This window comes from Didymosphaeria variabile (genome assembly GCF_027946475.1).
Source record: "Didymosphaeria variabile strain IMI 356815 chromosome Unknown scaffold_8, whole genome shotgun sequence".
NCBI lineage: Eukaryota > Fungi > Ascomycota > Dothideomycetes > Pleosporales > Didymosphaeriaceae > Didymosphaeria > Didymosphaeria variabile.
Window position 1 is genome coordinate 957,191 of NW_026611627.1, and position 14,247 is coordinate 971,437.

The 14,247-nt window shown below is 52.2% G+C and overlaps 3 protein-coding genes across 3 annotated transcripts; 1 reads left to right on the top strand and 2 right to left on the bottom strand.

Annotated features, from left to right (window-relative positions):
• Positions 1–4,928: 4,928 nt before the first annotated feature.
• On the top strand, positions 4,929–6,066 carry N0V89_010534 (uncharacterized protein; the record flags this gene model as incomplete). The annotated part of the gene is made up of 3 exons (XM_056219276.1): positions 4,929–4,967; positions 5,019–5,310; positions 5,360–6,066. 3 exons carry the CDS (start codon positions 4,929–4,931, stop codon positions 6,064–6,066), a joined length of 1,038 nt encoding a protein of 345 aa, XP_056066403.1.
• Positions 6,067–6,257: 191 nt separating this feature from the next.
• N0V89_010535 (uncharacterized protein) lies at positions 6,258–10,515 on the bottom strand (the record flags this gene model as incomplete). Its single annotated transcript, XM_056219277.1, has 3 exons — positions 6,258–7,915; positions 7,969–10,420; positions 10,468–10,515. The coding sequence occupies 3 exons, from the start codon at positions 10,513–10,515 to the stop codon at positions 6,258–6,260; spliced, it is 4,158 nt and encodes a 1,385-aa protein (XP_056066404.1).
• A 514-nt stretch (positions 10,516–11,029) lies between these two features.
• On the bottom strand, positions 11,030–13,260 carry N0V89_010536 (uncharacterized protein; the record flags this gene model as incomplete). Its single annotated transcript, XM_056219278.1, has 2 exons — positions 11,030–11,794; positions 11,905–13,260. 2 exons carry the CDS (start codon positions 13,258–13,260, stop codon positions 11,030–11,032), a joined length of 2,121 nt encoding a protein of 706 aa, XP_056066405.1.
• Between the last annotated feature and the right edge of the window lie 987 nt (positions 13,261–14,247).

Below are 14,247 nucleotides of genomic sequence, written 5' to 3' on the forward strand. Positions count from 1 at the left end.
TCGGCCCTGCCTCCTGCTCTAACAAAATTACTACTCAAAATGCATGTTTCCTCTGCGACGCATTTGAGAGGCCTCGTGTGCTTCCAAAAGACCGGTTTCAAGCTACGATGTCCTGTTCTGCGGATTCTAGGCCTATAAAAGCTCGTCTCCTCGCTGTGTGAGCTTCTTCACGTCACTGTCTCCAAGGCTTTGGAAGGACTCAAAAGTAGGAAAATACGACTACATGTGGAGACCAAAAAGCAAACGTATCAGGTCTTCATGGGATCTTGCTCCTGCTCTAACAGTGCCTACCCCCCCAGCGCTATGTTTTCTCCGCGACACATTAAAGCTGCTGTGAGATCACAGATCCTCGTGTGCTCCAAAACTGCGACTCTCTACCACCATGTCTTGTCCTGCGGATGCCAGGTCTACAAAAGCACATCTCCTGAACATATGAGCTGCTTCTTCACATCACTGTCTCTAAGAATTTGGAGGGACTGAAGTTCAAAGAATTCGCTCATGTATGCAGACAAAAAAGGTTACTCTCAAGGAACATGGGTTCTGCCTCATGCTCGGGGCTGAACCTCTCAATGGGGAGACCGAAAAGGGAAGTGGACGACACAATGGGTCCTTGCTCCTGCTCTGGGGAAACGCGATCGCTGAACATGGCTTCCAAAGACCACGTGGATATGCGAGCAAGCTATTGATAGGCTTCAATCATGCAGAAGCTTTCGAAAATTGATTGCTGACCTGACGCATGAAAGTCTGCCTTGGAAAAGCTTATAAGATCTCGCATCCTCGCTGCTTGAGCTTCTGATTCACATCCTTCTCGTGTCAAACTAGGGGTGACTAAAAGCGACTCCGCCGTTCGTATGCGAACTAAAAAGAATAGAGCGGCTGGAAGATGGGACCTCCTGTCCGCTCTTGGGGAGCACAGCTGTCGAAAAGATTCCTTTGATGATGAACTGGGATGTGGTTCAAACGTTGAACACTTTGCCTATGTCTTCCAGAGTAGACTTCGCGGATCTGCTATGTCGGGTATTTTGTTGGACACGACTATAAAGCCTCTTCTCTTCGCTGCTTGAGCCTCTGCTCCACGCCTCTCGTGTAAAGCTGGGGATGACCAAAGATCAACTACCTACCACCCATGTCTCGACTAAAAGAGTTCGAGCCTGTCCGCGATGGGATCTCCTGTCCGTTCTGCCCGAGCGCAGCTGTCAAAAAGCTCCCCTCTGCGACAAACTGAGACGTGGCCGAAACATCGAAAACCCTACCCGTGCCATCTAATTGGCTGTCGCAAACCTACATGACGGATTCTGCGTTCGCCACGCGTATAAAGCGTCGTCCCCCACTAGTCAAGCCTCTCTACATGCTCCTCGTCAACAGCAAGGATCGACTAAAATTGGGTTCCTCACTCGCAGATGGGCGGATCAAAAAAGACCATAAGAACGTATCATGGGATTTTCCTTCTGCCCTGCCTGAGTTTGGTGGTTGGCAAAGCTTCGCAGTGATGCAACAAAGTCGTCTACTACCAAGTTTATGGAGGTGTTTGCCTTGCGAAAGGGCATTACATATCTGCTATCATGCACCTGGAACTTCTTCCTTCACAATCTTCCTATCTGGCTTGGAGGAGACTTAAACTAACGATCACACCCAGCATGGGGCCTTTCAAGATCAAGCTGCCTGTAGCTCCATGTCTTGGAGTCCCTGCCTGTTCGTAAAGAGAGGCCAGGAGCTGAAAAATATTCGACATCTGAATCCTGCTTGGTATAAAAACAATACTCTCACTTTCTTATGAGCAGAGACCTCTAAGATACTCATCATTCGCCTGTATGTGGAAAGCAGATCGCCGACCGAAACAAAATCTGGGATCGTACAATCATGTGTGTATTGAGGACTTTACATGAATGCTGTACGTATTCTACCAGAAAGCCTTGCTCGAAAAAGCGAACCCGAAGTACATTACGAGCAACTCCACTCAAGCAGATTATTATCAGTGTCCGAGAAGCTTGCCCGTTTGTGGCTAGAAGTGCTGCAGGTCTGAGGCCCTGCCGCATATTTAAAAGGCGCTATTCTTTTCCTGTACCTCTCTTGCTGGGCTTTCATCAACGTGTCTTAGGGAAAAGGCATTCTAAATGGTGCTATCATCAGCTCATGGGGAATTAAAAGTGTGTGCTCGACTTCCTATGTGCTTCTGTGGCGACCTTGTGTGATAAAAAGGACGATTCTTTTGATGTAACACGTTGACACAGTAGTTGCGGGGTCATTCGAAAAAGTCACCTACACGAAGCATGGGTCGTAGCGGGTGGTACGGGAAGTTATGCGGTGATGTGCATCACGCTTGGGACTTGATGATGATGAGTAGGTTTGCTCTAAGATGTATATAGAGACGTGTCATGTCTGCTCTTGCTCTGTTCTCCACCAGTTGTCTGACGAGGATTTATGTCATCAGAATTTCATCGACTTGAATTACACATGACGAGAACCAAAAAGCAGTTGCTGAACCTTCATGGGATTGAGAGCTGCCGTATGCCAAACCACCTAGTGAAGCTCAGAATTCTTCATTTCTTTGAAATGCTTGATGTAGACTTCGATCGAGAACAAGACTGGAATCTGGAAATGGTTGCGTGCGGACACACGCTCGCTCCTGTTTTGTCGACTTTGCCTGGATGCCGTGGACATAGAGCCGCACCTCCTCATCGCGACACCCTCTCCTCATTCGGACGACGTGCGGACTGCCGCATCACAACCACAGTTCCCGAACTTTCCCCCTCCAACATGAACCAGGTGAACAATTTGCCTGTTTCAGGATCAAGCAGCCGTGGGCTCACGCACCGTTGTTCGCGGCCCCACCCACCTGCATGGTCTCTGTACATATTGTAGCGCGAAATCTTGTAAAGGTTCCTCCCAATAGCCGCCACGACCTCTTCGTCATCTGCCTTGCGCTCGCAGCGCTTCATGACATTGAACATAGTCTCCCCTGGGCTTCTTTTCTCAGCGAATGCAGGTATTGTCTCCAGCCAGTGTAAACCACCCCGCTTCACGTACGCCTCCTGAATCTCCCACTGATCATTTGGCACGATCGCCTCGAGCCGCATGTGAGGGGCGATTTTCACTCGGTTCCCGATCTCCTGACTGTTGCGGAGTATGCCGGAAACATGCGGCGGATGGTGCAGAGTTACTGCCTTAAGGATAAGTCTCTCCGAGCTCGTGAACCGCACGGTACGCACTTGGTTCAATATGCTTTTCCGACATGTATCGAACCATTGTAAGAACTGCTCAGCCGCACACTGGAACCCATCCCTATGGCCATAGGTCGTGAAAATAATAGTGTTGATGCCGAGCTCGAACGCCGCCGTTTCGGTGTATAATTGGCGGCACGAGAATTTTACTTGATTGAAATCCTTGGGGTCTTGACCGTTGTGATTTAGAGGGGCGCAAAAGAAGGGCCGTTCGTTATGCGGGGCATGGTATCGCAGTCCATCTTCACTATACAGCGCGAGCTCGTATATCTGATTCCGTATCTCGCCGGGGAGCTGGAAGAACTTGCTCGATTGGGTCATTGCTTTTGGCTTTGGCGATAATTTTACAGTTGGGTGACAGTGGTTCGTACCGAAGCTGTGGTTGCCTCCTGGGGAAGCTTGGGGGATGCAAACGCAGGAGTCCGCGTTGACAGAGGTGGTTAATATTTTTGTAGATGTGTCGTTCAGGTGTTCTTATGTCGAGAAAGAAGAAAATGTATTTTTCAAAACATGTTGGGCCGTGTGGGACACTGGTTTATCACATTACCATGGGAGCGGCCCAGCCAAACCGTATTCACATTGCAATGGGAGCGGCCCAGCCAAACCGTATACACCTTACAATGGGAGCGGCCCAGCCAAACCGTAGGAATTTCCCCAGACTTTGCGGATCTCGACTCAACACAGATTGCAAGCTACACTGCTCATACCCAATTCTGATCGGGTCAAGCCACAGTGATTACGCAGGTAGCTCACTGCGCATGTAAATAATGTGCGATGCTCCAGCTATTACTTTCTGTCGAATGATTCAGCGACATGCAGAAATAACCGAGTCCAGACCAGCGCCTTTTCCTCGAAGCTGCACCTCCCACTCTCTCGGCGATTCTGCGGTTATAGTCTACCGCATTCGCTATAGTGATCGACAGGATCTCCGCTCAGGCCATCTACGTCATCGACCGCTCTGGTCTGCTGACGCGCATCAAGGGAAGTGCATTTTCGAGCAGAGCCCAAACAACGGACTGTGTAATGTTGGAAGAGGTCCAAATAGTCTCCGGGAACAGAGATAGCCAAACCTAGCGAGAGACCCTGCGTCGATACGGACCGCCTGCGGGCCGGTTCCAAGGTTTCCACGCATGCACGTGCCTTCTCTTTCAGCCCAGTTCAGCCCAGTGTGCTACAAAACGGCTGTCAGACCAACTCCTCCTCAATGTGTAACTCTAGAATCAGTTTCTGGAGCACGTTCACGCATTGCCGGCGTCTCGAAGCTCCTAGCGGACAATGCCGGGGTTAGCTCAAGCCGCACGTCCCCACACAGATGACGTCAAGCCGCCGCTGCCAGAAATATGACCCCTTCGGCAACACATCGCGACACGCCCCGGGCCGGGTAATCATTGCTATGCCACGTTGTTCGAATTGCGTGTCGTCGTTCATCGGCAGACTGGGTTCCCCCTGGATCGATGGTATGCCTGAGTTCTTGAGAAACAGTTAGACTTGCTTTTCGAGTAACGGCTCGCCCACCGCTCTTTGCTCCACTCGGTGCATCATCACGCGTGCGCGATATCCCGCGATAGCTCCCTTGGGGCTGGCCATCTCCACATATTTACTCGACGCCTGGCGCTTCGAGAGGTTGCCTATTTCTTCGGCTTCGTCTTCAACTGTTACGTGTCTTTGGGTTTCCTGAGCTGCTACGCCGCATCATAGCTGCCCACCATGAACTACTCCACGTGGATAGAGGAGAAGAACCTCAAAGTATGGGGATCCTTCCCATGCTGGACCTTTGTAATTGACGATATGGCCTAGAAAACCTTCATCGTAGCGACGTTATGTTCCACCATCGTCGGCACCTTCACGACGACTATGAATCTCTACGATGCTGTGCAAGCCCGCAAGAACCAGAAAAAGACGGATAGCAAACAGGACCAGGAGCTTGAGTCCCTGCGGAAACGTGTAGACCAGGCAGAGGACCGCGCAAAGGATAAGGATAGGGACCGCGACGACTACGGGCGCAACTTCCGCGACGCTTCTCAGCTTGTACAGCGGCAGTACGATGAGGGGTACGGGAGGCTGGGGAGCAGATTCGCCCAGGGAGACAGTAGGCTCTGCGACCTTTGTACTGCATGACTACACGCTGACAGTCCCAGCAATAACGGAGAACCTACTACAAAAGCAAATCATCCAGCTCCAGCAGACCGTCATCAATGTCCTTCAGGAAGCTCTCTACAACGACCGCCAACTCTCCCGCGCCGACATGGCCAAGCTCGCAGCTGCCTCCGATGCTGCCCGCGAAGGATCCATCGACGCTCTCCGCCAGCAACAGCAACGTCTCGCCGGCATAGAAGACACCCCTAGCAGACGCGACTCTCCCATGCGCGCCCTACCCGCCCCCAAACGTGCCTCCACCGTCATCGACGAGGAACCGCTCTTCTGCCGCTACGCCCTCGGCGTACAGTTCAGACCGTCGAAGCCTCTTGCGGGCGAGTTTGCACCCGGCGGCGACTGCCGCTGTCCTGACTGCGACCGGCGCATCGACGCCACTGCCGACGACTTCTGGCAGATTGGTAAACGCACGCCTATCGTGTACGGCGGGAAGGAAGTCACCGAGGCTCGCGAGTTTCACCTGGGCCAGCGCTTCGTGATCAAATGCCATACGCCGGATGGCGAGTACGCCTGCGTGCTGTGCAACAGGCACAGGGACAGAGATGCCGTGTGTCGGACGGTGGAGGCGCTGGTGAATCACGTAGGACGGTTCCACGACGTTGAGGAATTAGAGAAGGAAGTCGATCTGAAGGAGACGGCCCCGCTGGCTCTGGCGCCACCGCCGCCGCGACTCAGAGAGATGGCGATATGATGCGCTCACGGCTGGCATGGCATGGCATGGCATGGCATAGCGTTTTCCCTTTTCACGACTTCGCACCACAGCGACGGCGTTTGGACTTCGATGACTCGTATTATACCACTTCTTTCTAGATCACGACTCACGACCTCAACTACAGACAGACAGGATCAAATGATACTGACTATATTGCTACTATGCTCCGCTTATGCACTCGCTTCCGCCGTCTGCTGCCGCGACGTCACACTCCCCCCTCTCCACGCCGCCTTCGGATCCTCCTTCTGCACCGCCTTACTCTCCTCTCCCTCCTTCCCCCACGCACCTCCACCAGGTGTATAAATGATGATGCGCTCCCCAGGCTTCATACTCGCCGTGTTCTTCGCCCCAAGATTAATATACCTATACTCGACGTCCTCCTTGCCCTCCTCGATCCCCTTCTGCTTCTCCTTCAGCTCTTCCACCGCGCTGCTCGTCCTCGCAGCATTTTCCTTGTCTTTCTGCTGCGTGTCCGAATTCTGATCGATGGTCTTCTTATCGATCTTACGCGCCCAGATGTTCAGCCCGCACGCGGCTTCACCGCCGCCAGCCATGCCGTACGGATGGTACACACGGCGCTCAGACAGAATGCTGACCTGCACGGGGATACGGAACTCGATGTCGCGGACGACGCCCTCGCCACCATTGTGCATGCCCACGCCGCGGCTGCCCGTCCTTAGCCCGAACTCGCGAAGCAGCACGGGGTACCTGCGCTCGAAGACCTCGCTGTCGGTGATGCGCGTGTTAGTCATGTGCGTGTGCACGCCGCTGGTGCCCTCCCACGTTGGGCCAGCGCCCGACCCGCCGGCGATAGTCTCGTAGTACCCGAAGCCTTTCTGGGCTTTACCGCCTGCGGACTGGCCGCCGAAGCCGAAGGTTAGGTTGTTGGTGTCGCCCTGGGATGCGGCGCAGGCGCGGAACGCTTTGAGGACGACGTCGGTGACGCGTTGAGAGGTGAGGACGTTGCCGCCGACCACGGCTGCGTTGTCGGATGGCGAGAGGAACGACTTCTTGGGTATGAGGACGTGGATGGGCTTCAGGCAGCCTTGGTTCAGCGGGATGTCTTCGCTGATGAGGCAGCGGAGGCAGTATATTATTGCGGAGTAGGTCACTGCTTCGGGGGCGTTGATGTTACCATACACCTCTGGGCCGGTACCCGTAAAATCGAATTTGGCTTCGCCCTTGTCGGGATCGATTGTCACTTTGAGACGGATGGGCGAGCCGTCATCCATGAATTCCTCGGCTGAGAGGTCCTGGCCTTCGAAGCGCTTGTACACGTCCTTGAGAAGGCTGCGCACACTGGATTCGGCATTGGCTTGAATGTTGGTCATGTAGAACTTCACGACTTCCTCGCCGTAGTCAGACATCAGGGTACTGATGAGGTTGATGCCTTTCTGGTTGGAGGCGACTTGCGCCTTGAGGTCGTTGATGTTGTCGCTGAGGCAGCGGGTGCCTGAGCATCCAGGGTATTGAGACGGTTCATCGTATAGCAGTTCGGTGATCCTCTTCTCGTTGAAGTGCCCTTCTGATACGAGCTTCTCGGACTTGATCTGCGCACCTTCTTGGAAAAGCTCTCGGCTGGCAGGAGGCATACTTCCGGGAAGAATGCCGCCTATGTCAGCATGATGGGCGCGAGAGGCGACGTAGAAGATTATTTCGTCACCGCTGAAGGCGGGCGTGATGACTGTTATATCGGGCAAGTGGGTACCGCCAAACATGGGGTGATTTGAGACCAAAACATCTCCCTTTTTCAACTTGCCTTTCCATATAGCAGACTGCTTGCGGACACAGGTCGACATGCTACCCAAATGGACGGGGAGATGAGGTGCTGGACATGGTCAGCAGGTCACAGGTAGAGTGCCAAAAACGAGTGTAACTCACCGTTTGCGACTAGCCCGCCATCAGCGTCGAAAAGCGCGCATGAGTAGTCGAGACGCTCTTTGACGTTTGTGGATACGCTCGTCTTTTGCAGAGCACGACCCATCTGCTCGGCGATAGCCATAAAGCGATGAGCAAAGATACTCAGGAGGATAGGGTCAACTTCCTTCGTATCGATCTGCTTGTCCTGGTTGTCACTCTCTCCAATGTTGATGACAACGTGCGTATCGATGAGCAGTGCTGAAGCGCCAGGAGTAACCACTATCGTCTGCGTGCCATCGGCAATAATAGCGGGTCCCTTGATACGGTCACCTGTATCCAGATCCTCGAGCTTGTAAATCGCTGTGTCCTGCCGGCCACCTTCAAAGAAAACCTTGCGCGTAGCGTACACTTTGTCATACTTCTGAAGATCCTTGGGCTTTATCTCTTTGAGCTGCTGATCGACCGTCTTCTCGAGCCCCTCGAACGTTTTACCGATACCTCTTGCGCGGACATCGTCCACAATGATGTCGCGATCTGGAAGTGTAAACCCAAATTCTTGTTCGTGCTGCTTGATGAACGCCTTGTCAAATGCCCAGTCGTCGCCTCCAAACTCTTTCTCTGCCTCCTCCTTGGTAGGCTTGATTATCATGAGCGCAGACTCCGTGCCGCGGTACCGCAGATTGAGATACTCCTCGAATTTAACCTGCTCTTCGTCGAAGCCTTGGTCCTCCAGTCTGGCAATCGACTTTGACTTAAGATCGTTCATCTTGTTTTGCAGATATTCGCGAGTCTGCTTGTCGTCCGACCACACCTTCGACTCTGGCTCTTGTCGCTCATCTACAACATCTGCAAGTGCCATACCGTACGCTGAAAGGACAGAGGAGTACCGATGAACAAGGATCTGCGAGACACCCAGTGCCTCGGCGATGGCTACGGCGTGCTGGCCGCCGGCGCCACCAAAAGTCGCAAGTCTGTGTTTTGACGTATCGTGACCTCGCGCTTCCGTCAAGCTCCGAATGGGCCTTGTCATCGTCTCATTTGCAATCTTTATGAATCCATTAGCGATATCGTCCAGCGACATCTCTTTCTCCTTATTGCCTCCAGCAACCTCCTTGTTGATTTGCTCAGCTAATTCCGTGAACAGCTTTTCGCTTGCCTCCGCATCGAGACCTTCATCTTCATTCTTGCCGAATATCTTAGGAAAGAAGTCCGGAAGTAGGCGCCCAAGGAATAGGTTCGCATCGGTGATGGTCAATGGACCACCCTTGCGGTAACATGCTGGTCCGGGGTGTGCACTCGCTGACTCGGGGCCAACAACGAACAGACCGTTCTTCCAGAACAAACGTGACCCTCCTCCCGCGGCCACAGTATTGATATCGAGTTGGGGTGATTGTATGGTCACACCGGCGGTCGTTGTCTCGAAGACGTGATCGTATCTTCCTGCTCCATATCTGCTGACGTCTGTAGAAGTTCCGCCCATGTCGAAACCGATTACTGGGATTTTAGTCTCTGGATCGTACGATGTAAGCGCATAGCCTACCACACCACCCGCCGGACCTGACAGAATAGCCTTTAAACCGGAGAAAATGTCAACGTCGACAAGCCCACCATCCGACTGCATGAACTCGCACCTCGCACCCTTGGAGCCCTTCTCTTGTTTTACGCTCTTTGTGCCAAGGCCACCCTCAAACCCTTTAGAAAAGCCGTCGATATACTTCCGTATCGCTGGTGTCAAGTAGGCATCAGCACATGCAGAAGTCGCTCTTGGTACCAACTTGATCATGGGCATAAGTTCGTGACTCAAGCTAACGTGCTCGAAACCAATCTCTTTCGCGATCTTGCCTACCAACGCCTCGTGTTTTGGGTATGTGTAGCCGTGCATCAAGCATACAGCGATACTACGTAAGCCGCTATCATAGACTTCCTGCAGCTGCTTTCGTATCCTATCCTCGGCGGGCCTCTGCAATATGCGGACCGTCTCGCCAGACATGCCCTTGACGAGCTCCGCGTCTTCTCCTGCCGCTTCTATTGCCTTCGCGTCTGTCTGTGTACGTTCTGGGTCCTCAGCATAGTCTTCTAGCGTGACTCTTTCGTCTATCTCCACCACCTTCTTGTATAGCACCTCGGGTTTTCTTATATCCAACGCAAAGATATTCGGTCGCGATTGGTTGCCAATCTCCAAACAGTCTTTGAAGCCCTTGGTCACCACCATAGCTATATCCTCACCCTTGCGCTCCAACAGGGCGTTCGTTGCAACGGTGGTGCCCATGCGTATGCTCTCGATCTTAGAGGTGTCGAGTGGCTCTCCCCGAGGAATTTCCTTTCCCGTGAACTTGGATAGCAGGCGGCGGATGCCTTCGAGGGGCGCATCGTCGTAATTGGATGGGTCGACGGAAAGTAGCTTTATAAGGACGTCGTCTTCCATCCTGCCTGTGCCTGGGTTGCCTACACAATCTGTGAATGTTCCTCCGCGCTGTGATTGTAAGCCTTAAACCAACTGACGCTTGCCATGAGTCGTACGTCTATGGCGATGCGGATGCCCCGCTCACCGATACCTGCTGAGCCCATTTTGAAAGTCGCAAGTGGAAGAGTGCTAAATGAAGAGAATATACGAAGTTTCAAGGTTGATCGTATGGGCGTGTAGCCGAAGAATAGGCAGACAGGCTGTGAGTAATCGTGATGATTACAAAGTGACGCGAGGCTAAAGTGATAGACATCGCACGCGATACGAACAGCTGTAGGGCGCCGGTCGAGTTGAATAGTGGGGTGCTCAATTCGCGGATGGATGCCCCGCCAAAAGCTCCCCGATTCGGAGCTGCGTCATCACCTCGGTTTGTCCCGAACAGGATTAGTAACTCCCGCACCCCCAAAACGGCACCGTGGGTGCTTCCCTGGAGCCAGAAGTGTTGCCTCATACTTTTCAGGTTTCGCAAATATGCATACGGTACACTTGCATTGCCAATATCGGTGGTGCATTGTCGTATTCTGACGCGAACGGCTGCTTCTCATCTGTGCACTTACACAGACGACTTCGTCACAATAATCTTTCAGGGAACGTCAACTCCACTTCTCGCTGCAAGACTTATACCAGCACAATCTCTTTGCTTTCCGCGGACACAGACATGCCGACGAAGCTTGCTTGGCCAACCAAATTGTAAGTGTCACCACCTTTACCATTCTGAGTGAGTGCAGGGGCAACGCGACGTACGAGATAATAATCAGGGCTTCCCTCAAACCTGACCACGGTATCCCCAACCTTTACCCGGTTTGGACAAAGCCCAGCGCTTCCACTTGATGTTACACATATTCGCGAGTGGTTGGTAATGCCCTTCGCCCGTCTGTAAAACCGATATAGATCTCCCGAAGAGATGTCCACACATGAAAGTCCGTGGCCTGCGTCTGGTTCGTCTAGTTGTCCAGCCCATACACTTACGCGACGCATCAGGAAATCGAAGCCATCGCGCAGGGTTTTCTTATCTTTAGGATCGCATAAGTGGGGAGGAGAAAAGGCAGTTGAAACCCTCTCTTTATCAATAAGCAATTCAAACATGGACTCGGTGACCCATTGGAAGGACTCCTCGTCCTTGACCAGAGCGTCGAACAAGAGCAGAAAACCTTTGATGAAGCCATTGTGCCATGCGTCGCGCGCTTCACCGTTGGAAGGTACATCCTCATCGTAATCCAAATCCGAGGTGAATCCCATATCTGACACAGCCTCGATTTGATCAATCATAACGCCACGGATTACCAGTTGATCATCACCGACGAACTTCGTGGTCATATATTGCGTTGACCGGCCACGTCTTGCAATACGCTCTTGTGGTCTCGAACCTTTCTTTGACCAATCCTACGCATGTCAGTGCGGCGTCTCCATATATAACGAACAGGTGGCTAACAAACCGGTACCCAGGAGGGAAGTCCACCAGCGCACGAACTTAACCCCGCTTGGTTCAGAACCTCAAATATTTGACCCTTCTCAATGAACAGCTTCGCAAATCTAGTGAAGGTTCGATTGGGTGTTTCGTCCGGAGCGTAGCTGATGTGATTGAAAAAGTCATAGCCGTCATAAGCTAAGCCCAAGAGACCGTACACCTTGTCTCTTGGATCTGTAGCGTTCAAAAATCTCGCTCCACGCAACTTTTCTATCAGTGTTCCTACCATTTCCGGAGCTCTACCTTGAGACATCATGAGGAATCCATGCCATCCAATGAGAGCTTCACGATGCAGGTCTGCTGGGTCACCATGACAAGAGTAACCAAGATATCCTGCTCCATCAACACCACTGAAAACGCGGACTACGTGTTGCGCTGCGGCGATGGTTGTAAACGACAGGAATTCTGTTCCAGTGCACAGAATAAGATCGTTGGCAAGGCAGAATTCCTGCAGAACCCACATTCGAGTGAAGTACGGCGATGCAAAGAATCGACGCCAGGAACACCACAATGGGCTTTCATAGTGCGGAATCTCTTTTCCATCCTCCAAGAACGTAGACCTAGTTGTATGGTCTATCGTTTCAGTCAACATCCAGGGCGTCTTGATTTGCCCCGCCGCTTCCGAGTCAATGTAGTCGCTGTGAATGTCCAAGGCGGATTTGAAGTTTTGCATGTCTCTATACTTGCGAAAAAGGCGCGAAGACTCCCAAATTTCGGCTTCTGTGGATGCCAGACCCGTCTCATTCTCCTTTTGCTCGAAGAGTTGCCTTCCAGCATCCAATAACAGTGTGCAAAGTTCCACAACTCGGTCTGCATCAACCTTCGCAAGTGGGATGTAACAAAATACTGTTTGTGCCTGCTGGTATACGCGTCTCATCAATCCGATCTGAGCCGCCCTTTCTTGGTGGTTACGCTGATTGATGCAAAGTGCATCAATCCATAAGGGGAGCCCAGCATCTCTGGAACGAAGGGCCTTCAGCATGCGGAACAGGTTCCTTGTTACTGGTACGCGATCGAATCCATTTACCACAACATACTCAGGGTCATTGGGATCGCCCCACACGTAACTGAGCGCCGTGTACCGTTGAAATGGGTTTATAGCCAAAGAGCCACTCGGTGTCTTGTAGAGATCAAGTCGTGAGACAAAATTGCGAAAACCTCCGCCAAGTACACGAGCCCGGGTATTCAAGGCAGTACGGATAGGCGCTCCTGGAACCGTTAATGGATATATGTCATGGTCGGCATCGAGGTCTGCAGGTATCAGCCAGACGTAGATATCGTCGTCCGGCTTGCCCGCTTCGAGTATGAGGATCCGGATTGTTGTTTTGGTGGGCAGCGGCTGATAGCGTGCAAAAGTTATCAGCACCTCCTGCAGAGACATGCTCGAATTCTTGGACATACTAATTGGTAGCAATTATTGGTATCGATGGCACTAGGCGATCGACTTCGTCGCTACACTTGAAGCGTTGATATGGGACTCGATCGATATAAGCTGCGCCGCCAAGGTGGGGGCTGGAACGCCACGTGTATGCCCTCTTTCCAGGCTGCGAAGACTCAATCTACTCGCGACATTCATGCTGACAAACAACGGCCTCCTGTCTCAGAAGTATCCATCGTTGTGCCCTACGACTGTAAGCTATTGAACACCATGGCCACCGAACAATGGATGTCTACGCACTGCCAGCCCTTGGAATCATCATCCACAATACGCCTCGTGGTGTTGGGAGCTGGTTCTGGCACGCAACCTGTCGAATGCATTCTTCTACACGCTGATTGCGACGCCTGGAATGCACAACCTTATGTAGCCTTATCCTACGAGTGGGGGTCCCCTAGCGAAGACGATCCATGGATTTCAGTGAATGGATGTTTAGTCCAGGTGCGAAAGAACTTATGGGATGCTCTTAAGCACATACGACTCGAAGAAGAGGAGCGATACGTTTGGATCGATGCCCTAAGCATTAATCAAGCTGACTCACAGGAAAGAAACCACCAGGTGAAGATAATGAGTGCTATATACAGAAAGGCAAAAAGAGTACTTGTTTGGCTTGGTCTAGCTAAGGATGGGAGCGACGCTGTCATGACGCTTTTCAATGACCCGAGAGAAGTCAAACGAAGAGCTAAAGATCTGATCCCTGCCCACATCGAAGGAATACTCGCTTTAGGCGAGCGCTCATACTGGGGTCGAGCTTGGGTACAACAGGAAATCTACCTTGCAAAGACATACACGATACACTGCGGCACCAAACCCATCGTAGATTCCGGGCTCGATTCCTCCCTTGCCTTTTTATCCGGCGCCGCGGTGAAGGATGACCAATACCATCACCTCGGGAAGATGATCGAAAATTCACGAATGTTTCGGATCATCGTA